Raw genomic sequence first — 25,092 nt, forward strand, 5'->3', positions numbered from 1 at the left:
GACCACTGGGCCTGCCCACCTTGTGGGGCCTGAGGGGCCTCAGTGCCCTGGGGCAGTCCCTGGGCCTCACCCCAGGCCTGGGGGTCCCTGGGGTCAATCTGGGCCCAAGGGTCCTTGGGGTCACCCCAAGCTGAGAGTTCCTGGGTTTCACTCTGAGACTTGAGAGGCCTGGGGGTCCCTGGGTCTCACGCCAGGGCTGAGGGTTCCTGGATTTCACCTCAAGGCTGCGGGTCCCTGGAATCGGTTCGGGGCTGAGGGTCCCTGGATTTCACCTTAAGGCTGGAGGCCCCTGGACCTCACCCTGAGGCTTGAGATGCCTTGAGGTCCTATGAAGGTCCCTGGGGTCACCCTGGGACTGAGTGTCACTGGCTCCTTTCCTGGAGCTGAGGGCCCCTGTGGTCACCTCAGGGCTGAGGGTCTCTGGATCTCACCCTGAGGCTGGAGGGTCTCTGGATCTCACCCTGTGTCCATGGACTCAGAATCAGCCCCAGCACCAGTCACTCTGCAAGCCAGCCCTTGTCCTTCATCTGGAAGCATAGCCCTGGGCACAGGGGGTCATCACAGGGCACTGGGAGGAAGAGAAAGCTGAAAGCTTGGAACCTGGCACACTGAGGATTGTTCCCATGGGAGCATGGCAGCCACAGCACCCATTTCCTTCATTCCCAGAGGCTGTGCAGTCTCTCATGTAAATACCTCTGGCAGAAATGCAGAAGGATTTAATTTCACCCATCAGAAGTATGACAAAAATAACCATAATCTAAACATTCCCCAGAGAAACATTCTCAAATATAGTTTTACTGGATTTTTTGCCTTATAGTTCCATAACCCCCATGTTTAGGAATGTAAATCAGGCATGCTTGCTTGCCTGTTTTTTCCTCCTTTAATTCAAAACTATTTCAATACTAGTTAAAATGTTTGTTTCCTGGCTCTGAAAATACTCCATAAGCACTAAACCACCGCAGAAATAAGGTTGACATAAATTCATGAATAGATCAGGGGAATTATTTACATTCCCCTTTATTCTCTTTTGCCTTTAGTATTAAGGCAACCCGGAGCTCAGGGGTGTCAAAACAATGGCTTTCTTGATGCATATATCTGGTTTCCTAATCAAATCCTATGTAAATAAAGCTTTCACTTCAGATAAAAAAATTAAATTCTGGCCTTTTACCCATAAAAAGCTTATTGGAGTGACTTCACGGCGTTGTTTTTGCTTGACATTATAGCACTAGTGTTGGTTTAAATAGCTTGGATTAATCAAGGCAGCTTGATACCTCCCAGCTAAATGAGAAGACTCTGACAGGTTCATTTTCTAGGACGTGTTCAGGGATGGGGTAGTGGCTGGGCTGTCCAAGACAGCCGTGGGCTGGAAAGCAAACCTTCCTCTAGAGAGCCAAGCTGATGGAAATGTTGATGTTTATTGCACCTTTTGAGTAAATAAAAGCCTTGTTCTGCTCCTGAACTGTCTACAGCTCTGTAGTACAGGCCAGTGCATGGCACTGCTGCCAAGAGCCCTGCTGTGCATCCAGGTCCTATATGGCACTGCATCATAAACAGTGATTTTCCACCATTTTATTGCTCACGATTGAAAAGTTGGCCCAGATCTGCCTGCAGAAGAGATTGTAGAGTCCTGTACTCATTTACAATACTTCCACTGCCATTAGAAACGGAATTGCCGATGCTGTGCGCACTGATGATAAGGCTCGAGGTGTTATTTTAGGTACTTAGAAAGAGCTATTCCTATTTCTGATGTGGCTGGAGCCTTCTGGTGTGAACATCTAGTGAGTTTGTGGAATACGATAAATGAGATTTTTGTATTTCCATCTCTCCTGACAACGGAAAGAGATTTCTATATGGAAACATATTTTTTTAATTATAGGTCTGACAGCTACCTCCATTTCCATCTCCCCCATCCATAACATGCTCTGGGGAGATTAACCATGTTGCCAAGCGCTAGCTCATAGCTCTCCTTATATCTGAAATAACAGTCTGTGCTTCCAGCATTAGGGAGGGTGGCCAGATCCTTGTAGTCTTTCCTTTAGTAAAAATTAGCAGAAGCTTCCAGGAGATAGACAGCAATATGCTCGGTACATCCTCAACTTTTTTAACTTCATAGCACATTTCATTAGAAACTCACAGGAGTTCTTCATGCTAGAACACTAATAACATGTTAGTCTGCAAAAGTGGTCAGGACCTTCATCTCTCCATCCCAGAGATGTCCTTGGACATTTTCTTGGTAACTTTTCTCCCCTCATTCAAATGGGATTCTGGTCTTGTACTCAAAAGCGGAGATAGAAAACAATGAGAAATCTATGCTTAATGAGAGGTCACAGATTTCTGTTCCACTCGGGTAGAGGAGCCAAGCCAAAAGGCACTCCAGTGGGTCGATGTGCCAGGAAAGTGCGTGCACAGGAGGCAAAGTGCTGCTGACGAGGGGCAAACCCCTGTGGGGCAGGGATCATCAGCCTTACTGCTTGTTGGGGTTTTTAGGAGTTCTCCTGTTTTCTTTTTCTCTTAAATAATTTTTCCCATGTATGTTGCCAGGGCAACAAATTACTGGGTGTTTAAGAAAAACAAAAAGACGAGGGAGGGGTCCAACTGGCTACCCTCTTTCACCTGGGGGTTGGGTACATCCCGGGTGGGCTGGTGTTCTCGGCGTGGGGACGGAGGGATGCTGCCGTCGTTGTGGAGGGATTTCGTCAGCGCTGCGGGCTTCTGCTTTCAGCTGCCTTCCTTCTACCGTGAGTGGAGCTTGCTCACTGGAGCAGCTGTTGCACTGGGACCCTAACACCCCACCTTACTAAAAGAGGGACCTGTTCGCCATCTGCTTGGGTGCCTCAAGGAGAAACCCCGGGATTCCCAAGCCTGCCTTTCCCTGCCCCGCTGGAATCCGGGCTGTGGCCGCCCTGCCCCTGTCACTGCTTTGAGCCTTCGCTGCTCTGTAGCCCCGCACACCCTGCCTGCCCAGACCTCCCAGCGTTCCCGCTGCAGCTCCGGAGTTTGATACATCTCGTCTGCCACCCGGGATTTGTGCTCATCCCTGCCATTCCAGCCTGCTGTTCCCGAGGGTCCGGCCGGACACCGGGATCGGCTGCCCAGGGGTTTGCGAAGCCTTTGTCCCATCCCTTCCCGGGATCCCAGGCCGCCAGTGCCGCGTGCTCCCCGAGCTCGCTCCGGAGCGCCCCCTGCAGCCGCGGGGGAACCATCGCACCTGCCCTGCTCACCGGGAGCCGCCAGCGCCCCTGCCGGCTGCGAGCGGAACTGCACCCGAGGGGAAAGGGCCCGACAGCCGAGAAGGCTGGCACTGGGTTTGGGATTGTTTGCTGCTACTGACATAGCTACTGCTGTTTGTTTGACTGGTTATACACACACACACACACACACACACACACACACACACACATATATATATATATATATATATATATATATATATAATAGTAAAGAGCTGTAATTCCTATTCCTCATATCTTTTCCTGAAAGCCCCTTAATTTCAAATTATAATACTTTTGAGGGAAGGGGGTTGCATTTTTCATTTCAAGGGAGGCTCCTGCCTTCCATGGCAGACACCTGTCTTTCAAACCAAGACACTGCTGGAAACACCACAACAGTGAGGGGGTCTTGCGCTGCAGCTTCCCCTTCCAGCATCCTCTGGCTCTTGCAGCCACCACCACCTTGAATTTGGAAAAGTAGCCTTGGGCACCGCATCAGCAGCAGGGAGCGTGTGAAGTTGGCACACAGGGATGTCAATTTGCTGGTGACTCAGCGTCTTGATTTATCCCATTCATGCGATGCTCCTGAGGAAAAGGCTTATTAATCAGGCCTGTGTTTTCAATGCAGCTCCATGATTTAGGGTCCCCCATGACTAAACTTTTAGCAGGAGTGGAATTATTACATGCCTTGGTGGCTTCTGGAAAGAGCTGTCAGGGTGGGGAGATGTACCAAAGTGGCAGCAAGGGGTCTGTCGTCCAGGACCCCCAGAAGGACAAGCCCACCAGGGCTGAGCACAGGTCAGGGAGTGCTGTGAAATACTCATAGAAGGCTGGAGCACATTGTGCTTAGAGGAGGTGTCCCTCTGTCCAGCCCCCCACCATAGCACAAACCACTGACCTCCTCCCTGGCTGCCAGCGCATCCTCCCGGCTCTAATTTGAGGCTCACTGTTGATGCTGGCTCTGGCACAGTGGTGGTTTCTATGGCAACTCCAGAGGAAGATGCAGGGATGCTTCCAGCTGAGGTACCACCAGCCCAGGTATCCCAAGCTGCTCCTCCCAAATCATGGGCAAGCAGCCATGCAGCATATCAGGATGGACCCTGCAGTCACTGTGCCAGATAGGCACCAGAGGCAATGGAGCAGCAACATGACAATGTCTTCTGAATACTCTTTTATGAATGGTTTCCAACTTTTCCCATGCTGTGATGCCCCTGGGACATGGCATAGCCTGCCCTAGCAGTGTGTCTGATTCTACCACACTCTGTTGGGATTCAGTTTCCTGTCTCTACAGGCTTGCAGCCCACCCGAGGCTCACACTGGCTGTCTTCTCCAAAAGGTCAGACATCTGTACTTGATATTTACTTGGACTTGTGAAATCTTTCTAATGTACCAATGGAAGATCAAATCCCTCACCTGCTCTCTGCTTTGGGTGTGGAGCCAAGAGCAGCAAGGCTCAGGTGAGCCCATAGCACTGGGTAATTCAAGTGTCACCCCCCCTTGATCTCACAGTGCACCCCTAAATATCACCCACAGACACCACCAGTATGGAACTTACATTCCCTTCCTGGTTATTAGTAAGCAGGATTGCAGTGCTCCTGCCTACAGAAGCTGGACACAGTTGGACCCAGTTCTCCCACACACCAGCCACGGTCCATTCTTTGAGATGGGGCTGTGGTGCTGGATAGGGCCCAGGAACCCTGACATTAGACATCTCTTATTTCTTCGCAACACCCTGGCAGCCCTCACCATTCTCTGCCTCTCTCACACCCTTGCTTCCTCCACAAAAGCCCCTCTCCCTCTGCTGCCTTCACCCCCCACAGCCTCTTCACCCACCGGAGATCAAGCAGGAACAAGGCTGTGCCAAGGCAAGACAACCCCTGCTCAGCTCATCCTCTCCAAACAGGGGCTGGATCTCTGCATCACATTGCTCCACTCACTCTGGAGGTGGGAGAACAAGAGTTACCCCTGCTCCACAGTATGGAGTCACTGAACTCTGCCTTGGGAGGGATTTTCCTCACAGGCTGCGGCATGTGTCTGCCCTGGAGTAGGATAACCAGAGACAACACGACTCCAGTGGGATAAAATTCCACGTGTTTCATTTATTTGAGATGCTACGTCACCTCCCAGGCACTGAGCTACAGGGCACCTCTGTGCTACATGAGACATTGACTGGGTCTACGACGACACAGCACTCACTGCTACACACATGGCACGGACACGCCGTGGCACAGATGGGGCCAGACAGGGCAGTGAGGCCAGCGACAGTCCTGCCACCGCTGCTCCCTCCACACTGCTGGCGATGGCCATCCCACCAGGCAGGAATTTGCCCTGGGCTTCATTGCCACAGCCTGCAGGAGCTGGGAAGAGTTCCCAAAACTGCAGCTGCTCTGGTGCCTGGCATCATGGGACAGAGGCTTCCTGGAGCCAGGTCACCCTGGGTGAACACATGGGTGCTCACACACCCTGTCCCCGTCTTCAGGCACTTGGTGCTTGACCAGGGCTGGTCCCCGGGGTCCCACTCAGGGCACATCACGCAGGCACAGAGCCTCGACAGCGCCACTGGGACCCTGGGCCACACCGCCGATGACGAAGAGCAGGCTGGGTGCCGGGCAGCTGGAGCAGGAGCAGCGGCCAGTGGGCATGGGGGGCAGTGGCTCCCACTTTTTCAGCGAGAGGCTGAACCCTTCCACTGAGTCCAGTGGGCAGGACTGGTTCCCTGTGGAAGACAGAATGACATCAGCCCCCGTGCAGATCCCTCCCCCCGCCCCAGGCTCTGCCTTTCCCCCTCCACATCTCTTTGATGCCTCAACAGGAGCCCTGGGCTGCATGGGCTCTGAGATCCCAGAGGCAATTAGTGGGGACACAAGAGGATTAGCAGAGTCCCCACAGGGATGGATGCTGGCACTAGTGCCACACTGCTGGATCTACCTCCCCAACCACTCCTCACCCTCCCCCCTCCCCATGCCAGCATGCTGCAGGGATAGCAGAGGGCACCTCCAGCTGCAGCAGGACTCAGGAGCAATGCCACACTGCAGGGATGCAGCCAGCACCATTCCCCATTCCCCCAGTGATCTTGGGGGTCTGGCAACCCTCACTGCAGGGCTGGGGGTTCTGTGGCTGGCACCAGGATTCCCAGGCAGCCCTTCCTGCTGTATTCCCTCTGCTGAGTGACAGCGCTAACCTTTCCCCAGCTCTCTCGGGAGAGGGATGCAGCACTGCAGCCCTGCACAGTGGAGCTGAGCCACCATGGGCTGTGTGAGCCCAGCATGCTGCACATGAGCTGGGAAAAGCCTGGTTGGGGGGTGAAAGGGGCAAGGGGCACAATGGGACAGCCAGTGGGACAGGGCAGTAGGGTCCCCCCAGCACTTGTGAGGGCACATAGAGATGTTGCTGCAGACAGTGTTGCAGTAACCCCCTGGCTTTGCACAGCCAACCTCCCTACTGCCATGCAGATCACTTATGTGCCACAAAGAACGGGGATGGGAACATGGCCACGCGCCTACCCCCAGCATTACCGAGGCCACCCACGGCCACCACTCTTCCTCCCAGGCATCCAGCCACGAAGTCGGCTCTCTTCTCCTTCATACGGATGGTGCGGCTTGGCTTTCTCCACACACCTGGGTATGAGAGGGAGTGAGCCTTGCCCACTGGGGCTCCTCTCTACACACCAAGGCCAGGACACCCCCAGGTTAATCACTCCCTGGGACCAGGGAGCACAGGGCAGGATTCACCATGGATGCAAGGGGTTAATGTTCAGAGCACAGATGATCATGTCCCTCAGGCACAGACACCCCTCACCAACTCACAGAGTCATCCTGGACCCACAGGATGAGGGTCCCACCTCACCCTCCAGGGATATGGAGCTCACCCTGCGCAGGATCAAACATCTCCACGGTGTTGACGAAGTGGGGACGGGAATAGAAGTTGTGGGGCCCTGGCTGCTGCAGCCCGCCCAGGCTGAAGACAACCCCATCAACCATGGCACAGGCGGCGAAGGCGCGGCGGCTGGGCACACTGGGGTAGCGCGTCCAGCTCCTTGTCTCCAGGTCAAAGGCCTCGAAGGCGGTGACGGGCAGCTTGCCTTGCCGACCCCCTGTGCACAGAGGAGATGTGGCTGCCAGTGCCCTGAGCTGGCACTGTTGGTGTGCTCAGCAAGCAGGATGAGGCCCGCTGGCTGCAGCACTGGGGAGCATGGAGCCACCCTGGGGTGCACCAGGTCATTCTCTGGCCTGTGAACAGCAGAAGGAGAGGACAGAGGCACAGGGGATGCTTGGTTTGCCCCAGCAGCACCTACCCAGGACGAAGATCTTGTTGCCCTGCAGGAAGGCAGAGGCTCCGTAACACGGGGTGGGCATGGAGGGCAGGGGCTGCCAGTGGTCCTTTGCTGGCTCATAGACACGGACCAGTGCCTGCGGAGAGGTGTCTGCACCCATTCCCCCCAGCGCGTAGACAGCCCCATCTAGAAAAGAGGCAGCAGTGAGGCAGGGGGATCTGTTGGCAGCGCCAAAGGGCTGGGAGTCCTCCCATGCCCTCCAGGGCAGGCAGCATGGGCACTACTGAGCCCCACAGCCAGACACTGCTCCAGGGCAGCTAGGGGACAGTGAGTCCAGCCAGGCCTGAGCCTGGCAACGCCCTGACCTCACTGGCACCCTCTGGCCCCCCTCTCCACCCCATCCATCAGGCACAGAGAAGAGCACAAGGCCATTCTCTCTAATTATTCTCGGTAGTACCATCTCCCTGGAGACACCATGGCAACACAGCCATACTGCCAAATCCTGCTCTTGCTTCCAGGGCAGCCGGCCGGCACCCCTGCCTGCTCCCACCACTGTCCTGACATCTCCTCTGCCCTGCCCACCACGCTGCAGCCTGGTCCATGCCAGAGCATCCCCGTCCAGGGAGCAGACATGGGCACCACGTACAGGGACCAACCCTGGCTCCTGGCATGCTGCTTTGTGCCAAGACTCCAAGGATGCCCAGCAAACTTTGAGCAGGAGTCACAACACGTTCTATCCCTCACCTCTCTGCACAGCTGAGATGCCCATGGAGGGCTGAGCCAGTGCCGCCTTCTTCTCCCACTTGCCCTCATCCACGTGGTAGACCTCAAGGGAGGCGAGGGGACTCTGCGCCGCATCCACGCCGCCCACCACCAAGATCTGCTTGCCCAGGGCGAGGGCGGCTGCGCCAGCCCGCGGCGTGGGCAGTGGTGGGAGCGTGGTCCAGCGCTGGGCTGGCAGGTCGAGCACCTCGGCAGTTCCCAGGGCTCGCCCGCCGCCCCCGCAGCCGCCCAGCACGAAGAGCTGCCCGTCGCGGTGCGCGGCGCTGCAGTACACGCGCCGCGTGGGCATGGCGGGGAAAGTGGCCCACGCGAAGGCGCCCGCGCCCGCCGCCATGGGCCAGCTCAGCCGCCCCGGGGGTCCCCGGGCTCTGGCCCCGCCGTGCCGCCCATCCGGCCCGGCTCGGCACTGGTCCGGCCCACGGCCTCCTGCGGGGAGAGCATCCGAGTCAGCGCCCATGCACCCACCGCTCCCCCAGCCCCAGCTAGCCAGCTCCCCTCGGCGGTGCGACAGCTCCTGCTCTGCGGGGCTCCGCACTGCACCCCGGGGCTGCCTGCCCACCCCCTCCGGGCTCCCGATTGCGCCCCACGGCTCCCTGTCCGCCCCCTCCGGGCTCCCACTCTTTGGGGCTCTCTGTCCGCACCTGCCGGAGCTCCTGTTTCCCGAGGTTCCCGCACCCCGGGCTCCCACTGCCCAGTGCTGCTGGTACACAGCCCGCACTCACTGGGACTCTCGCGCGCCCGGGGCTCTCGACGCGCATCCCCCGGGTCCGTACCCGCCAGAGGCTTCCCGTTCACAATCCGGATCCCGCCAGGTTCCTGCTCTCGGCGCACCGTCCTCACTCCTGGCGCTGCCCGCACTCCCGCCCGCAGCCCGCACCCACAGGGCTCCCGCCCACAGCCCGCAGCCACCGGCGTTCCCCGGGCTCCCGCTGCAACGCCCGCAAGCCTGGCGCTCCCCGGACTCCCGCCCGCAACCCCGGACGGCCGCTCCGCCGTGCCCGGACTGCCCGCTCCGCTCCGCCCCGCCCCGCCGCAGGGAGCAGGACAGGGCCAGGGACCGGGACCGGGAGCGGGATAGGGCCAGGGACCGGGACCGGGACCGCGCTCACCTCTCCGCCCGTTCCGCCGCTCTCCCCGCCGCTCCGCGCCGCCGCCCGCCCCGGGCCCGCCCGCTGCCGGTGGGGGCGGCGCCGCGTCCGCCCCGGCCCCCCCCGCCCTGCCCCGCTCCCCTCCGCCCGGCCCTCCCGGTGCCACCGGCCCGCCGTGCCCTCGCCGCATTCACCACGCCGGGAAGGAGCCACCACAGGAAGAGGGGCTGAACAGACCCTGGCTCTTCGCTCCCTTGCTGCACGCTGCTGGTGCCAGAGTCACACAAGGCCGGGCTCAAGGAGTTGAGAACCCACCGTCCTACCCTGGAGAGAACCCCTGTCCTGTCACCACTGCAGGGACAGAACATGAGCTCAGCCCTACTCTGAGCACGACCTTGCTGGGGTCTCTCAGCAGCGTCAGGAAAGGTGCACATGGGTCTCAAACCCTCCACCAACACTTTTGTCCCCACTTGGCTGAGCCAGGCAAATGAACACGCTGGGAAAGGCGCTTCCCACCCACCAGCACAGGCAGAGCCAAGGGCAGGCAGGAAACTCACACAGAAATGAGCTAAAAAGATTTGCTTTAAAAACAGACATAAGTGACAAGGCATCCTCCAAGAACACCACACCACAAATGGCACCTGGGAATGCTGCTGATAACACTGCACTCATCCTGGCACCTGCTCTGCACCAGCCATCACTGAAGGAGCGGGAAGGGAGGTGTGAACACTGCGAGGCTGCCTGCATCACAGTATGGTGGAAGGGACCTGCCTGGTGACTGCAGGGGGACGGTGAGCCCCAGCCCTCACATAGAGGTGGGCACCATGGGCAACGCTGCCAAGGAATGGAAAACCATTTCCTCCAAGAATCCCATCACACAAGCTCCCAGGATGCTTGTGTTTGCTCATGGAGGCTCCTGATAGGATTCAACGCCCACATTGCACATTGGAGAGGTAACAGCTTGAAGCAGGAGCCTGCCTGGGACTTTGCCTGCATGCAGCAGGAAGCGAGAGGTGTTCCAGTCTGGAGCCACTCAGCCCCATGAGGTGGTATCACTGTCCATCCCACTGCTGGCTTGGGGTGTCCTTCTCCATGCAGGCCAGGTAGCGGTCGTAGTTCTCCTCACACGTCCTCACACAGTGCAGGAAATAGTCCTCATTGGCGATGGCCTCCAGCAGATTGGTTTGTACCAGGCAAATGTTGTACAGCTCCGAGGTGGGCACACTCCTGGGACTGCTGCTGCCCTGCTCTGAGAACACCTGCAGGGAGAGCAGAGCTTGGCAGCAACGCACACACCCCGTGGTGCGCTCTGCCCTCCTCTGAGCCAGGCACCTCCATGCTGGCTGTGTGTTGGGAGCAGAGGGCAGGGTGATCCTATCTCCACTCCAGCAGCAGAAGGTGAAGTTTCTTGAGATTTCCCCCTCTCCCAGAAAGTGCCTTTGACTTGGAACCAGCATGCCACACATGGGCCTGGTGCTCCCTTAAGGAGAAAGGACACACCATGTAGCTGGAAGAAAATGGCTCTGTGGAGCAGCTGACTACAGGCAAACCTCTGCCAACAGCTCTTCCTTTAGCTGCCAAAGCAGGGAACAGGGACTTCACCTTCTGATCTTCACCATGGCCTGCTTAAAGGCACCTGGCAATCTGTTTCACTCCCAGTGCTGCTCTGTCACCACCACTGACATGGGGACAGCTCTGCAGAGCTGGTGACGCAAGAGGAGGGGAGAATGGCATTCAACCTACTGATCCTGGCTGCAGGACAGCAAGGTCCCAGCAGTGAGGATGAGCCCTGCTGGGAAGATGCTTGACTGCTGCCCAGACTCCCACGTGGTCTGCTGCTACCATAACTGGATCCTACCTGTGTGACCCAGCATGGGAGCAGACCCAGGGCTGGATGCATGGCTGCCATGAGATTGGCAGAGCAGCCTGACTGACCAGCTGTGCAGGCTACCAATGCCAAAGGAGGAACTCCTTGATCAGACAAATAGCCTGAGGCTGAAATGCAGCAAGTAGAGCTGTGTGAGCCATGCTCCAGCTGCTGCAGATGTGCATGCAGCAGCCATTGCAGTAGCTCCCCTCAACCAGGCATGGCACAGACCAAACTCTATTCCTGACAGGTCTGTCCAAGCAATGACAATTCCTGCCACCAGCTACAAATCCATACGCTGAGAGAGCTTGTATGGAAGGGAATATCCAACGAGCATCCCATCCCTTGCCATTCCTGGGCTGCCTGGCAAACACTGCAGACAATTCACTGACTGCCGCATTATTCCCCCCTGCACTGTCTCCATATGGATGGAAACAGGCAGGGGCTGAGACTCGCCCATGGACCTGCAGCTCTTGTTTGAGCATTGACAGCTGTCCAATGGCCAGGCAGTTCTGTCTGCATAAACATTCTGTTTCCCAAGCGTGCTCCCCACAAACACTGCCCTTTCATTCAGATGGGTGACAGGGCTGGCAGCCTGGATATCACCGCTGCTGCCTCCAGGCATGGGGCTGACTCGGTGGGGAGCAGAGGCAGCCACCACCTGCTGCGCATTGCTGATGGCTGATCTCACCCTCCCTGTGCATCACTGCCATCGACACTGGTGGCACAGGATGCAGTGATGCCAGGGCTATGCCTTGATCCCCCCTTTACAGCCTCATGCAAAGGGGACAAAATATGTCTGACCTCACCAGGGACACCCCTAGGGCAGGCTGCTGGTGCCAGAGGGGCCTTCAAACACCTACCTGGGGGTGAACAATGGTATCTGCATCGTCCAGCCGGATGTTGTCATCAATGAAGATGTGGTGAACGTCAGGATCGTGGGGGTCTATCCACAGGGGCTTCCCACCCTGGGAAGAGAACTGATTTCTGGCCCACCTGAAACAGTAATTGGGAGAAGGAACAGTCAGGGGAGGGAGAGAGTGACAGCTCCCAGGTAATGGCAGACTGTACTGCAGGCCCAGGGCACCGTCTGAGCCAGAGAAGCAGGACAGAGAACGTCCTGTCCTGCTGCCCACGGCCTCCTGGGAAAGATGCGTTTTGCATCAAGGTAACAAATCAGGGAATCTTTGGAGAAAAGCAGGATGCACACTAGGGAATGGGGACCTCAGGAACGGTGTGAGAGTCCCGTTAGGCAGCCCACAGGCAAAATGGGGAGTGTCTAAGTGATAAGGACCCCAACAACATAAAGACTTCAAAACTAGGAGCTATCCCAGAAACTAAGAGAATCACAGGAAAGAAGATCATGCCCAATTCACTTCCTTAATGCCCTGTTTCTCACCAATCAAAGTGGTCTTGGAAGCCTCCAATTCCCTCAAAGGAGCTGAAGTAGCTGTAAAGCTTTTTTCTGTCTTCCCGGGTGGCCAGACGCTCTGCTCCCCGTGTTAGCACCACCTCTCGCTTGCTGCAGCGTATCTGGCCAGGGGTGAGGTCCACAGGGAGCTGCAGGACCACAGAAAATGGGGAAGGACAGGTTTCCAAAGCAGACAGGTTTCATGCACTGGCAGAGACACCGAGCAGCAGGGTGGAGACTCCCCACCACCACAGTGCGGAAGGATAGTGCTGGGGAGATGGCAGGAGGAGGCATGGAATGCATCCAACCAAAAATCATCCCCTTCCCAGGGATGGGAAGGAAGGACCTCCCCAGGGATGGAAAGGAACAACCTCCTAGCTGCACATTGACCCCATTTCAATCTTTGCTACACGAAAACACTCCAAGAAATAACTGAAGCATCTTCTAAAGCTCATTCCCAGCACTCCTGCCCAGTGTGCTGCCAGTGGCAGGAGAGTGCAGCTGCGATCCCCTCTGGGCCAGGAAGGCCTGCTCTGCTGCAGCCTCGGGAGAAGGCATGCTCTGCCCAACCCAGGATATCCCAAGAGGAGACCATTCCACATAGGATCTGCACACATATGCTCCCCCACAGCTAACAGCTTCATCCAGAGAACCCGGTGCTTTTAAAAGCAGTTTGGCCAAGCAGCTGGAGAAGAGTCTGACGGAGGGGGGCTCCGTGGAACCACCCGGCTGCCCTTCCCCATCACGACGGACCCTCAGGGCGCCACTCACCGACACGTCCCGCAGGGCGGGGAACTGGGGGTGCTGCCCGTCCAGAGCGCTGCTGACGGCCTGCAGGGCGCGGGGCAGGTCGGTGCCGAAGGTCCTGAAGACAACGGCGAAGGCCCTGCCATCCCGGTGCAGCGTGTCCAGGAGGCGGAAGAAGGCGGGCAGGATCAGGTGGTAGCGTTTGCCGGGCTCCCCTGGCACCGACAAGACGTCCTGCGGCCGGCCTGGCCACTCCAGCAGTCGCAGGTGGCGGGCGTGGAGGTCGCGGAAGCGCCGGCCCGGGCCAGCCTCGGTGAAGGCGGGGTCCCGGCCGTGGCGGCTGTAGTAGCTGAGGGCGCCGGGGCACGGGGGGCGCAGGGACGGGCGGTCGCTCACCCACTCCCACTCGCCTGGAAGAGAGGAACGTGCTCAGCCCCCGCCACCGTCACACCGGGTCCCCCGTGCCCCCGGCCCCGGCGCTCACCGGCGGCCCCGGCGCGGCCCCAGGTGACGGTGCTGAGAAAGGTGTTGAGCGCCGCCCGCGGGGCTTGCCCCGTCACCGTGTCGGCCACCACCACCGTGTTGTTGAGGTCCACGTGCAGAACCAGGCGCCGTCGCCGCCCGGCCCCGCCGCTCATCGCCCCGACACCGACACCGACCCCGTTACCTGGTGACGGCGCCTCTTCCGCCCGCGCCGCTTCCGCCGGCGGCGCCCCCTGCCGGCCCGGGGACGGCCCGCGCCGCCGTTGCCGCGGACGCTGCGGGGGCGTGGCCGGTTCGGTACGCGGGGGGTGTGACCGACTACGCGCCGCGGCTGTGGGCGTGACCGCCGACCGCGGAAAGGGACCGGAAGCGGAAGCGGGCGGCGCTTCCGGCGCCCCGCGGGCGGCCATGTTGGAGCGGCGGGTGCGGCGCAGCGGCGGGCGCGGGTCTGGCGGCGGCCGGTAGGTTGGGGCCGGCGGGCCCGGGCCCCGCGCCGGCTCCCGGGCGAGGGCGCTGCCGAGCCGCCCGCTGGGGCGGGCTCCGGGCGCTGGAGGCGGAGTCGCGGCGCTGAGGGCCCCGCCCCGGCCCCCGCCCCCCCGGTCCCGGGAGCCGGCGCGGACCGAGCGCGGGGGCCGCACCCCCTGTCTGCACCAATCACCTCCCGTAGCCCTGCAGGGAGGGGCCGGCCCTGGCGGCCTGCCCACCCCGGGGTCCCTCCGGCTGGCGGGCCGAGCCTTGGGGAGGGTGCAGCGGGAGCGAGGGACGGGCGCTTGGGAAGAGGCATCGCCTGTGCCGAGGGGCGGGCCAAAAGGAGAGGCAGAGCGGGGACCTGGCGGCCCCGTCGAGCCCTCGTTGGGACTGCGCACCGGCCTCCAGCTCTATAGGCTGCCCCAGCCCCGCGTCTCGGCCCTGCCGACAGCCGCTTTTCCCTGCGGTGCACCCGGAGAGCCCTTTCCATGCTCGGACAGCCAGGCCTCTAAACCCGTGCCAGCATCGGTGCTCTCCTTGCACCGTGCGGGTAGTGCTGTGTTCCCGTAGCCCCCCGGCCCCCCGGTAGTGTGTCACGTGGAGGAACCTGCTGTCGGGAGGACAGACTGTCCAGGGGTGCGTCTGCTCGTGGCTGGCTTTCCTCCAGTACAGCTGGCAGTACACCAAACAGGACCAAGCAGACAGATGTTGGGGAGTCCTGTTCCCATGAAATGTCACAGCCAGAACACCCCTTCAGATGTCCCAGCTGCTCCTGGGCTTGCTGCAGCCTGAAGATGATCCATTTTGCAGCCTGTTGAGCACATGTTGTTACTTGTGCTTCTTCGTTAGTCTCTGCCTCACTACCAGACCAAAATTAACATTACACCCTCTTTGGCTTTTCTGTGCCTGGCACTGCTTGGTCCCTTTGGAGGTGGTGACTCTCACTGCTGGCTGGTGACGCTGGCGGGGGCTCTGTGGGATCACTTCCCTGCCTGCCTCCCCTGCTTCGTGGGAGGTCCCCCGCCTGCTGTTGAGCAACTGCATTATCCTCCTCCAAATCCCTCTCCGGCCATGACGTCTGCAGAGCACTTGACTGAGATTAGTCTGTCATGTGGAGGTTCTTACTCCCCCACTGACCTGTGCTTTCCCTTCTGTGGCTGCTCTTGGCTTGTGTCTCTTCCCTGCTTGTGCAGCTGGCGGCAGCACGGGCTCTGCTCCAGTGCTGTGGTGAGACCAGAGTTCTGGGGCGAATGTGAGACACGAGTAGTTTCTTGCTCTGTCTGCTCAGGCGCTAACTTCTCCATCACAGCATTCTTGCCTGTGCACTACCCTCTCCAAAAGTGTCTCTTGACACTTCCTGCATTTCCTTGATTAGGGTTTTTAACTGAATCTTCATTATTATTTTGAGAGGTATCAATGAAGCTAAAGATTTTATGCCTTGTAGGTCTAGCACACAGCTGTGGAGCTGTGAGGCTACCAGGATCAGAGTTCTCCCGGGTGCATCCTAAAGTCCTTCCTGGACTGCCCTTCAGTGCCTATTTTTTACTGAAAGCAATAACTGATGCTTTTATGCCGGGCAGGCAGCTGTGCAGTGCCCTGAGTGTGATCCCAGTGTTGTCCCTCAGGCCTTTGTGCACTTGGCCCTGGTGATGTGTGTTTCCTTCATACTGCCCTGCTTGAATTTCCTGCTTCCTCCTCACTTGGCAGCAAGTGTCCTTGGATCAACACCAGTTTGCTGTGACAGCAAGTTGTGGACCGTTGTTCAAACAAGGGAACAGCAAGGCGCAGCGCTGCCTTGCCACAGCATTCGGCATCAATGAAGCACAACTGGAACAGCCTCCAGCCCTGTTGCCAGGTCTCCGGGAGGAAGCTGCAGCTTTGGCAGGGACTCAGAATCAATTTTAGAGTAGCATCAGTTAAGAAGCTGAGAAATTGAAGGTGATGCTGGGATGAAGTGCTCAGGCACTTCTTAGTGTTGAGATGGCTCGATAGTCCTGCTCATGGTGTGTGCACAGGGAGAGAGTTCAATGAGGGTTCAGTTTTTCCCAGGGAAAATGGGATCTGGTTACCCAAAGCTGGGGCGGGTCAAACTCAAACTGGAAACAAGATGCAGATTTTGCTGAGTTAATCATTGGAGTCCTTCATCTTGGGGTAGATTGGATGGGATTTCCTGAAATCTTTGTTTAGGTTGGAGGATATTTCTGTGAGAGATGTTTTACTTTTATTTCAGAGATAAATGAGTGACAGGATTTTCTTGATGATGCTTCTGTCTTGGGTTGAGCCCAGAATCTGAGCCAGTGTTTGCAACCAGCCACACCTGGGCTTAATGATTTCAGGTCCCGTCTTCGAAACTTGGGATAATTTCAGTTGCTGTGAGCTAACTGTCTTCTTTCTCCTTTTGAGGTGTCAAGGGTTGTTTTTCCAGTAATTTGGACCTTTTTGAAGCACCTGCTTGCCTAATGCCATGAATATTGCAGTGAACAATGAGGAAGAAAAAGCTGTCCATTCCTGGTCAAGAATTTCCTCTGCAGGACATAAAGTGCTGGAGGAAGCCCTCCGAGTCTTCAACCCAATGTCCAAGGACCTATCGGACACAGAGACCCAGCTGGTGGCCTTCATCCAAGGCCTGAAGGAGGAGGGCTACCAGCCCACGATTCTGAGGAGTAAGGATGTGTACGGGTATAGCTCGTGCACAGCGGTCACACCCAGTCAGACGGAAGGAAACACACGGCGCAACTGCGCCAGCACCACTGAGTCCACTCAGAGTCCAGCCAGGAACTCAGTGGCAAAAGTGGCTCCTTCGCCCACCAGCATTCCAGTGAGCTCTTTGAAAGTCTCTGGTCAGCCAGTCTCCAAAGGGGATTCCACAAATCTCCTCTTGAGGTCCTTGAAGCAGACAGGATCTGGCACATCCAAGGCAGCAGCGGTGGGCTTCCCTACAAGCATGTATCCTGACGTGTATCCAGCCATGAGACTGTCGGTGGTTCTGGAAGCCCTGGTACCACTGAAAACCGCAACGTCCTGTTTGGAGTCCAAGTACACACAAGGGCGTCTTGGGATCTCACCCTCCGACCTTAAACTCCTCAAGACTTCAAGTCCACCGAGGCAGTTTTCTTCAGGCAAGAGCACTAAAATACCTGAAGGAAAGGGGTACAAGTACTTGGTCAAGAAAGCACCAGATTCTGCCACCCGCGCTTTGAACCTTCTGAAGGGACCAAAGGGTGGAGTGCTGCAGGAGAGCAATGCCTGCAAAGCCTCAGGAGTTCTCAACGGGAGAGTCACAGGCAGCTCATCCCAGGGCTGCACCACAGCGCCACAGCCCAAGACCTTGAAAATCAAAAATAAGGAAGCTTTGGTGGGAAAAACAGAGTGGAAGGACAGCAGCACTTACCGGGAGAGTACTGGGCAGAAGAAGAGAAGAGCTACAGAGGCAAGAGAAGCACCACAGAGGAAAAAAGCAAATACCATTCCTGTCCAAAAGAAAACTCGACAGGCTCAGAGCACTTTGAACCTGCTGAAATTCCGGACCATCAAGGTGGGCAACTCTTCCTCTGATGATGAAGTGAGGAGGAGAGCACAGAAGATTCTTAGGGTCAACCTGTCCCCTGTGATCCGAATTCAGCCCTTGTCCCATTCTCATAGTGTGCCCTGAGTTTCTTCACTTTGTCACTTTTTTTTGTAAGTAAGTAAATACAAGCCTGGCACCAGAGCGCAGAGAGGTTTAGGAATGACTCTGTGTCTCTGGTGCCAATATGCCGACTAACCTGCAGACAGAGCAGCCCACTCTTGTGCTGTTCCTGCCTGTCTGCCACTGCTGTGCAGAACTGGCTGCAGAAATCCAAACCCCTGTGTGGGAGCACGGGACGGTGACTCTGGCCAGCATCGAGCTGAGCAGGCTGGAGGGCTCACTTCCCACCAGGCTCCCTGAACGTGGCAGGCTGTGCTCTTGTGCAGGGGAGAACACAAGACTTTCTCATGACATTGATGCACTGTGATACTGCTCTTTTTCAAGCTGTACATTTACTGGTTTTATTTTGATCAAATTTTATAACTTTATTATCTATATATCTATATATCCATATATGTTCATATGACCCAGGAGCTGTGGGAAGATGCACTTCCTTCATCCCTCTGGGATTGGGTTTGATAGCTTTTGTTCCTCCTTCCCTTCAGCTAGTCATTTGTTGAAAGGTGCCGGGGTTCCTTTGTGGTTCAGTGTTGTGACAGTCTGTCCTGGGTTCCCTTGAGCAGCTCGGAGGCAGCAGTGTTGTAGCCACTTGTTTGTCTCCAGAATGCCAAACAATTTGGAGCATTACCAGCTGGTAGTTTTAATCCTATTTTCGGTATTACCTCTGCATAACGGTGGGGGCGTGTCACAGGGCTGCAAGTCTGTCTGACGTCTCTAGGTGCCTCCTCCCTTTGTGGGTAGCAGAAGTTCTGAACTCATGGTAAGGATTTGCCTCTGAAGAGGATTCCTCCTCAGCGCCCAGCATTACTCTGCTCTCCTATACACCAGGTGCAGCTATGGATTATGAACTGTGACTGTTAGAGCCAAAGGGCTGGAATTGTTAGCAGGAATTGTGTAGTGTCCTGCCCACCACATAACTACTTTGCTGTTGCTGGGTGTTCCAGGAGCAGATTCCAGGTGCTGGTAGAGAAGACTGTTGGTTTTGGCTGGAGTTAAACCACGACAGAGACACAGGCTGTGTTTGAATGTATTAGCTACATCCTGCCAGTCCCAAAGCTCAGTGGGATATTTGAGCCTGAGTTAAAGCAGGAAAGCGAAAAATTTGGGAGGACATATACCAGCACTTAAACACAGAGAGTCGCTTTCTGTGGTTTGTGGGGATGATGCAGTAGGAGGGGAGATGGGCACCATGTTGTGGTGGTTGGCAGCCTTGCTGTGCCATCAGAGATGTTGTGAGAAGGTGTGTGGCAGGTGTGAGAGCTCTGTGTGGAAGGAGTGCAGGCTCTGCCCGTCCCCAGGAGGCACTGCAGAACCACTGCAGACGGCTGCTGTCACCTCCCTGCACCGGGGGCACGCTGTCGGATGGGAAAACGGGTCTGCGCTCCACAGGGAGGGATCTACTAATCCCAGGAGAAACACCTCATTTAATCAGCTAATGCTGCTGCTGTCACCTGTAAGGGACAACCTGGTGTCCTGGGGAAAGGAAGAGGCATTGGGCTGGGCATGGGCCTGGCTCCATGCACCACTGTGTGCTCAGATCTCTGCAGCAGTAGTATAATCCACTCATTCTCTCACCAGCTCAAAATACCAGTTGTCTGACCTAGTAATCTCTGTGGACATTGGCTGAAGGGATGAGCTCCCCAGGGAAGTCCCAGCTCCTTATATTTAAGCCCTGCCCCCCAAGCACCTGGTTGGATTTTAGTGGTTTGTAAAAGGGGTCAGTGTCTGATCCCTAGTGCAGAAAGGAAGACTGTGGTATGGAGAGAAGAGAGGATGTTCATGATGGGGTGAGAGGGCACAGAAGCTGAGCATTCTGAGGTACATCTAGTTCTCCTCTCACCCACATAGAGCAGCGTGGAGGTTCTCCTTCACTGAGCAACCTGGTCTAGTGGAAGGTGTCCCTGCCCATGGCAGGGTGGTTGAAACAAGATGATCTTTAAGATCCCTTCCAATCCAAACCATTTTGTGATTTTATGATTCAGGGGATGATTGCAAGCCCTGAACCCCACACTTGGGTTCTGAGTTGCTGTCAGAGATCATAACTTGCAGTGTTTGAGACTGACCTGTGAATGCCGCTGCTTGGCTGCAGAGGGCAAGGAAATATTTTCTTCTGCTTCTGTGTTTTAAAATGCCCTGGCAGAGAGTTCCCTGTCCTGACCTGGTGCTGGATGAACAGGGGCTCTCCATCACTGTCAACTGGCCAAAAATTGCTTTGTTCCTTTTGTTCCCACTCCTTCAGACCTTTCTCATTCCCACGCTCTCAAATGCCAGGTCTTGAAGTCCTGCACTGGTGTTTCTCTTTTGGGCTGTTTTCCCGAGGAGGGCTCTGAACTCCTGCCTGTGGTATTGCTGTCAGGCTGCTCAGCAGCTTCCCCTGTTCCCAGACCCTTATAAGGGCACTGAGAGCTGTCTTTGGAGCCTCCTCATGCAGCGCAGACGTCCCAGCTGAGCACTTGGCCTCCACTGGGAAAAACAACGTGCATCAACAAAGCTGAATTCAGGTCGAGGTCACTTTTCCTCCAGCCTGAGCGGGAAGCTGAGCACCTGAGGCCAACTTACCAGGCCACATCCCTCTTCATCGCTGTGTCTCTTCCCCCAGCTGCACTGCTGCCTGCCTCCCCACTCTTTTCCGTCGCCTCTTGTCTTTCACAGCTTGGGTCTTTGCCAGTTAAGGACTTGGCTTGTACTGTTGCTTAACACATCCAGCACAGCATCCAGCCTTAGTGCTGCCATGCCTTTCCCTGCACTGAGCTGAGTTCTGTGCAGACTTGGTAATGACAGTTTGCCCTATGTCCTCAGACCACCAGCAAAAGGTTTCTGCTCCACAGGGAGAGACAAGCTTTGGAAATGCCTCTGTGTCACCGAGACTCCTGCCAGGGAAGTGAGCACTCCATAGCTGTGTGCTTAGAGACTTGCCCATCACTAGTCCGGTCTGTCAACTCTCCTGTGCATCTCTTAACAGGCCACAGGGCCCTGGGCGACAGGGCAGCACTGGACCTCCATTCTCTGCCCTCCTGTTGTCTCTTCTTCCTCTTGCAGGTGCTTTGGGAACTTGACTGAAGGGGTTGCAGGTTGTTATAGAGGGGCTCTACAGCCCCTGTGCCAATGCCAGCAACTGCTTCCCGTCGGTCAGTGCTGGCAGAGGGAGTGCCTCAGTCTGGTGCGGGTTGGCTCCACCGTCCTTCAACTCATGGCCAGGTGTGGATTCTCCTGGTGTCCTGGGCATGTCACACTGATGTGCACAAGGCTACAGAGGGGCTCTGCGTGGACGCTGCTCTGCTGTTTAGGGAAGATGAAGGGTTTATCAAACCAGAGCTACCTGAAACCTCATCTAACCAGAGATCTCCCCCACAGGTCCCTTCCATCCTGTGTTACTCTGTGGCAGCAGAGTAACACTTACCTTCCAGGGATCTCTGCAACAGTAACTGGCAGGGCCCATAGAAATGCATTGCCCAAAGCGCTGTGGTCTCTGCTGAGCATGTGGTATGCACCTTGTTCAGACCTGTTTCTGTATTAGTCACTTTGAATTCATCCAAGTGCCTAACCTTGCCTGTGGTGTTCTGGGCGCTGTGACAGCCGAGAGCTTTGCGGACTCTCTTAGGAATGCTTTTAATGCATGGATTTGTGCCACTGTCACTTCTAGAAACGATTCGGCTAGCGGTCAAAGGGCTGTTCTTCCAACTGATTTTTTGGAAATCATTTCTCCTTTTATTCAGCTGCCAAGAAGCAGTTTATGCTTCCCCTCCACCAGATAAGGTCCTTGAGCTTCCTGCATGCTTCAGATGTCCGTCAGCAAGGCCCATGGGGAGAGTAGCTTGTCCGGCAGGCAGCTGAAGGGGAAGCTGACATCAGATACCAGTTGAAATCACAATGTTAATTGGTAGAAATGTTTTGAAGCTCATGTCCACTGTGAGCAGATTTCACCATCTGCCACTGCTTACAATTGTAGAAGTTTCTCCTCAGCCTCTTCCCTGCAAGCCATATAGTGTGTTGCTGCTGCTGCTGCTGCTTCTAAACTGTTTGCATCCCCCCTGAGCCAGCTGCTCTAGCAATCCTTGTACAGAATTTCTTAAGCACTTTTTTGCAAAATAAGAAAGGATTATTTTGTTACTCCTGCTTGGCAGCCCACAAATGCTATATCAGTGTGTGGAGGAGGTGTGCTCCCTGGAGTGCTCACCCCGCCGGACAGCTCTCAGACCAGTTCATACTAAGAGGGCTGGGGTTAGTGGGCTGAGAACCCCCCCCCCCATTGCCTGGTGCTTCCTTGCATAGAGTTCAGCCAGTTTCCAGCTAAGAACATGGCAGGGAAATTGGGAGCAGAATGGCACAGGTGATGATGCTGTGCAGGTAGCTCCATGGTCCTGCTCCACAGCTGCCCTTGTTCTGTGGCCTGTCCTCCAGGCCCTCCTTGTACACCAGCAGCACTTCACCCTGGCTCCAGCTGTGGCAGGAGGGGCTGGAAGGCTTTGGGTTTTGGAATTGAGCACAGAGTTTCTGCCCTTTTAATTGTGACTTTTTCTGTGTTCATGGCCAGAACTTGCCAGCAGTCATCCCAACTCTTCCCCTTCAGATCCAAGTCCCCTGCCCTGTCTAGGAGCTGGGCCTTTGGCCAAGGCTCAAGGGATCCCTGGATACGGAGAGCGGGTTTGTCTCTGAGCTCCAGCTGGGCAGTGTAACTTGGGCTGGGCAGCTTCCCAGGCAGGAAGGCAGGTTTTGGTGGGAGGATCCTCTTTTGGCTGTGGTTGGCAGGGTCGGTGCTGAGCTGTGGAGCGCCGGCTGCTCATTCAGGCAGGTTGGTTTATGTGGAAGAAACAGTTTCTTTTTCAGTCTTCAAAATGGCACTGGCCTGTTTGCTCCTGTGCTCAGATGGGGATGGCCTTCCAGGAGCTGAGGTGGCCCACTATTACAGCTGGTGAGGGGTCAGTAGCTCTGACCAAGGAAGAGGTGACTGGTCCGGAGAGATGGTTCCAAAAGGAATCGCCTTCCTGAGGCCCGGTGTCTTCCCTCAGCTGCTGGCTAGGAGGGCCTGTGCAGAGGCTGTCAGCTCTTTAGTGATTTCAGCTCTGCTCTGCAAGGCAGCCTCCAGCCAGACCAGGGAGAGAGATGAGAGGCTCGTGTAGCTGTTCCACACGGGATAGCTTTATTGGTCCGTACTCCGGCAAAGAGGAGCTAGGGAGGAGCAACTCCACCTCTCACAGGGGCAGGGGGCTAGCTTTATAGGGATACAGGGGTGGGTGTCAGAAGGTGAAGGCCAATGGGTTACAAAGAGTCTGCATAGGGTCTCCCAGAGGATTCTGGGTCTGCCTTCTTCTCGCCATAACTGAAGAGTAGCTGCCTTTCAGGGGGGGTCCTGCTGGGAGATTGCTCAATCGCCTTATCTCAGCAGATGTCCCTCCAGGGCAGTGGCTGGGCATACCCTACAGCCCACAGAGAGGACAGCAGTTCTGGGATATCTGGCACCTTCCTGACAGTGCTGCAGCCCTCAGCTTTGCCACCTGGGTGGGCTGGCACCACCTGTGGAGAATGGAGCACAGCAGGTTGCTCCTGAGCCCTCACGTTCGGGACTCTGCTAGAGAGCACCATGCTAGGGTTTCCCTCTCCTCACAACCTGTTCTGCCTGGAGCTGGGTGCTGTTTGGAAGGTGCCAGGTGCCTCGGAGGAATCTTGTCCCATAACACATGAGAGGCCAGCCCTTGTCACAAGGGCATCCCTGAGTGTCAAATGAAGTTTGTCTGTAGGTGTGACATTGCTGGAACTCGCAGGTTGGCCAGCAGCTGCCTCCAAAGCCATGGTGCTGAGGCCAGACCCCTCCCTTTGCTTAGAAACACCAAGGAAGTTGGTGAAAAAGCAAGAAGCTGGGAGTAGGGAAAGCTAAAGATGCCAGCAGCACCTGGACAGCCAGCAGCCTGCAGCTTCTGTGTCTGCTGCGGGAGACGTGCAAACAGAGGAGCCAAGGCTGTGGCGTTCTGCAGCACTGCCTTCCCTCCATCCTTGCCTGGCCACAGAGCTTCCCCTGTCCTGCCTGGCAGCACTACACGGGCACTAGTGCTGCAGGTGAGGGGGAGTCCTTTTGGAGCAGGCACCCCCCCAACCCTTGGTTTTCATCCCTCATTGGTCTCACAATCTGGCCCTACTCGCACGGCCTCCGAAATACCTTCCCCATGGAGTCCCTTAAAGGCCTTATTATCGTCTCGGACTCTCTCCTTATTGTCTTAATTAGTCCTTTCCATTCCTATGTTCCTGTGGCTACAGGCAGCCCCTCTGAGTCTCTGGTGATTCCCACAGACGTATGCACATGGTGCTGTTTTAAAAGAGAAAGTGCTGCAAAGCTACCCCCAGAAATGCCTCCCCTCCTGCCCTTGCTCCGCCACACTGCCCAGGCCTGGGTTGGGACAAAACGAGTACCAGTGTTTGTTCATGGCGGGGAAGGCACCGTGTGATGCCCTCCCCCTACTCTCTGCCAACCAGCGCCTCCATGAGAGCAGTTTCCATGCCACAGCATGACCGACTACTCCGGCTGGGACTGGCGCCACAGGCTCTGCTGTGGCCTTTCCTTGGGTTTGGGCATCGCAAGCAATGGCTGGGGAGCAGCAACTGCAGCCCACGGGAGGGCACGTAACAAACTTTGTATGATGATTTTACAAATGACCATCTTGTTCTTGAGTGAACTTTTTACCGTTTCATTTGTTTGTGTAGAATGTTTCTGAAGTTCTAATAATGTGTAATGTTAATATGAAGCTGGGCTGTTCCACATTCAGTGTTGTATATTTTGGAATGGCATTGCTTAGTGAAAAGACAGTGCTAGTATTATTCCACTCTTTGGAGGGAATGGGACAAAAACCAGACTGTCTTTTTTCTTAAATGAAGTGAACTTTTTGTTATGAAGTCCTAGCAGGTGTCCAGCCCTTCAATAAAATGGTGCTCAGAACCACCCAATGTGTCCAGCTTTTCTTTGGGCTATGAAAGACTGCTCCTCCCTGGGCTTCTGCTCCCAGCCCTGTGTCAGCTCCATGGAATGGTGTCTCCCGTGTGCCCAGCAGCTGCATGCTGCATGGGGCACGCTCAGCTGCAGACC

General features: G+C 56.3%; 3 protein-coding genes across 5 annotated transcripts; 1 reads left to right on the top strand and 2 right to left on the bottom strand.

The window, feature by feature from the left end:
* Positions 1-5,338: 5,338 nt before the first annotated feature.
* On the bottom strand, positions 5,339-9,420 carry KLHDC8B (kelch domain containing 8B). Of its 3 annotated transcripts, none has more exons than XM_082288704.1 (6): positions 9,375-9,420; positions 8,227-8,691; positions 7,504-7,668; positions 7,078-7,302; positions 6,725-6,826; positions 5,339-5,925 (listed from the first exon to the last, which is right to left on the bottom strand). In XM_082288704.1, exons 2-6 carry the CDS (start codon positions 8,597-8,599, stop codon positions 5,729-5,731), a joined length of 1,062 nt encoding a protein of 353 aa, XP_082144830.1. In that variant the 5' UTR covers positions 8,600-8,691; positions 9,375-9,420; the 3' UTR covers positions 5,339-5,728. The 3 variants fall into 3 exon arrangements, with proteins under 3 accessions (XP_082144830.1, XP_082144828.1, XP_082144829.1); XM_082288702.1 differs by having other exon boundaries at positions 6,713-6,826; XM_082288703.1 differs by lacking the exon at positions 9,375-9,420 and adding an exon at positions 9,039-9,106 and having other exon boundaries at positions 6,713-6,826.
* Positions 9,421-9,928: 508 nt separating this feature from the next.
* On the bottom strand, positions 9,929-14,039 carry LOC309577119 (uncharacterized protein). Its single transcript, XM_082288893.1, has 5 exons — positions 13,863-14,039; positions 13,403-13,788; positions 12,620-12,780; positions 12,084-12,216; positions 9,929-10,612 (listed from the first exon to the last, which is right to left on the bottom strand). Exons 1-5 carry the CDS (start codon positions 14,014-14,016, stop codon positions 10,406-10,408), a joined length of 1,041 nt encoding a protein of 346 aa, XP_082145019.1. The 5' UTR covers positions 14,017-14,039; the 3' UTR covers positions 9,929-10,405.
* Positions 14,040-14,234: 195 nt separating this feature from the next.
* Positions 14,235-24,948, top strand: CCDC71 (coiled-coil domain containing 71). The gene is made up of 2 exons (XM_082288728.1): positions 14,235-14,322; positions 16,733-24,948. The coding sequence occupies exon 2, from the start codon at positions 16,794-16,796 to the stop codon at positions 17,979-17,981; it is 1,188 nt and encodes a 395-aa protein (XP_082144854.1). The 5' UTR covers positions 14,235-14,322; positions 16,733-16,793; the 3' UTR covers positions 17,982-24,948.
* Positions 24,949-25,092: the final 144 nt, after the last annotated feature.

Source organism: Coloeus monedula (genome assembly GCF_965178545.1).
Source record: "Coloeus monedula genome assembly, chromosome: 11".
NCBI lineage: Eukaryota > Metazoa > Chordata > Aves > Passeriformes > Corvidae > Coloeus > Coloeus monedula.

Excerpts from the sequence above, each read along its gene's own strand:
- KLHDC8B (XM_082288702.1), bottom strand. The coding sequence starts at position 8,599 with ATGGCGGCGGGCGCGGGCGCCTTCGCGTGGGCCACTTTCCCCGCCATG. Across the intron at positions 6,827-7,077 it reads GATGTTTGATCCTGCGCAGG|GTGTGTGGAGAAAGCCAAGC; the intron begins GTGAGCTCCATA and ends TCTCATACCCAG. Across the intron at positions 5,926-6,712 it reads TGGCCTCGGTAATGCTGGGG|GGAACCAGTCCTGCCCACTG; the intron begins GTAGGCGCGTGG and ends TGTCTTCCACAG.
- LOC309577119 (XM_082288893.1), bottom strand. The coding sequence starts at position 14,016 with ATGAGCGGCGGGGCCGGGCGGCGACGGCGCCTGGTTCTGCACGTGGAC. Across the intron at positions 12,217-12,619 it reads TTCCAAGACCACTTTGATTG|GTGGGCCAGAAATCAGTTCT; the intron begins GTGAGAAACAGG and ends TTACTGTTTCAG. Across the intron at positions 10,613-12,083 it reads ATACCATTGTTCACCCCCAG|GTGTTCTCAGAGCAGGGCAG; the intron begins GTAGGTGTTTGA and ends CTCTCCCTGCAG.
- CCDC71 (XM_082288728.1), top strand. The coding sequence starts at position 16,794 with ATGAATATTGCAGTGAACAATGAGGAAGAAAAAGCTGTCCATTCCTGG.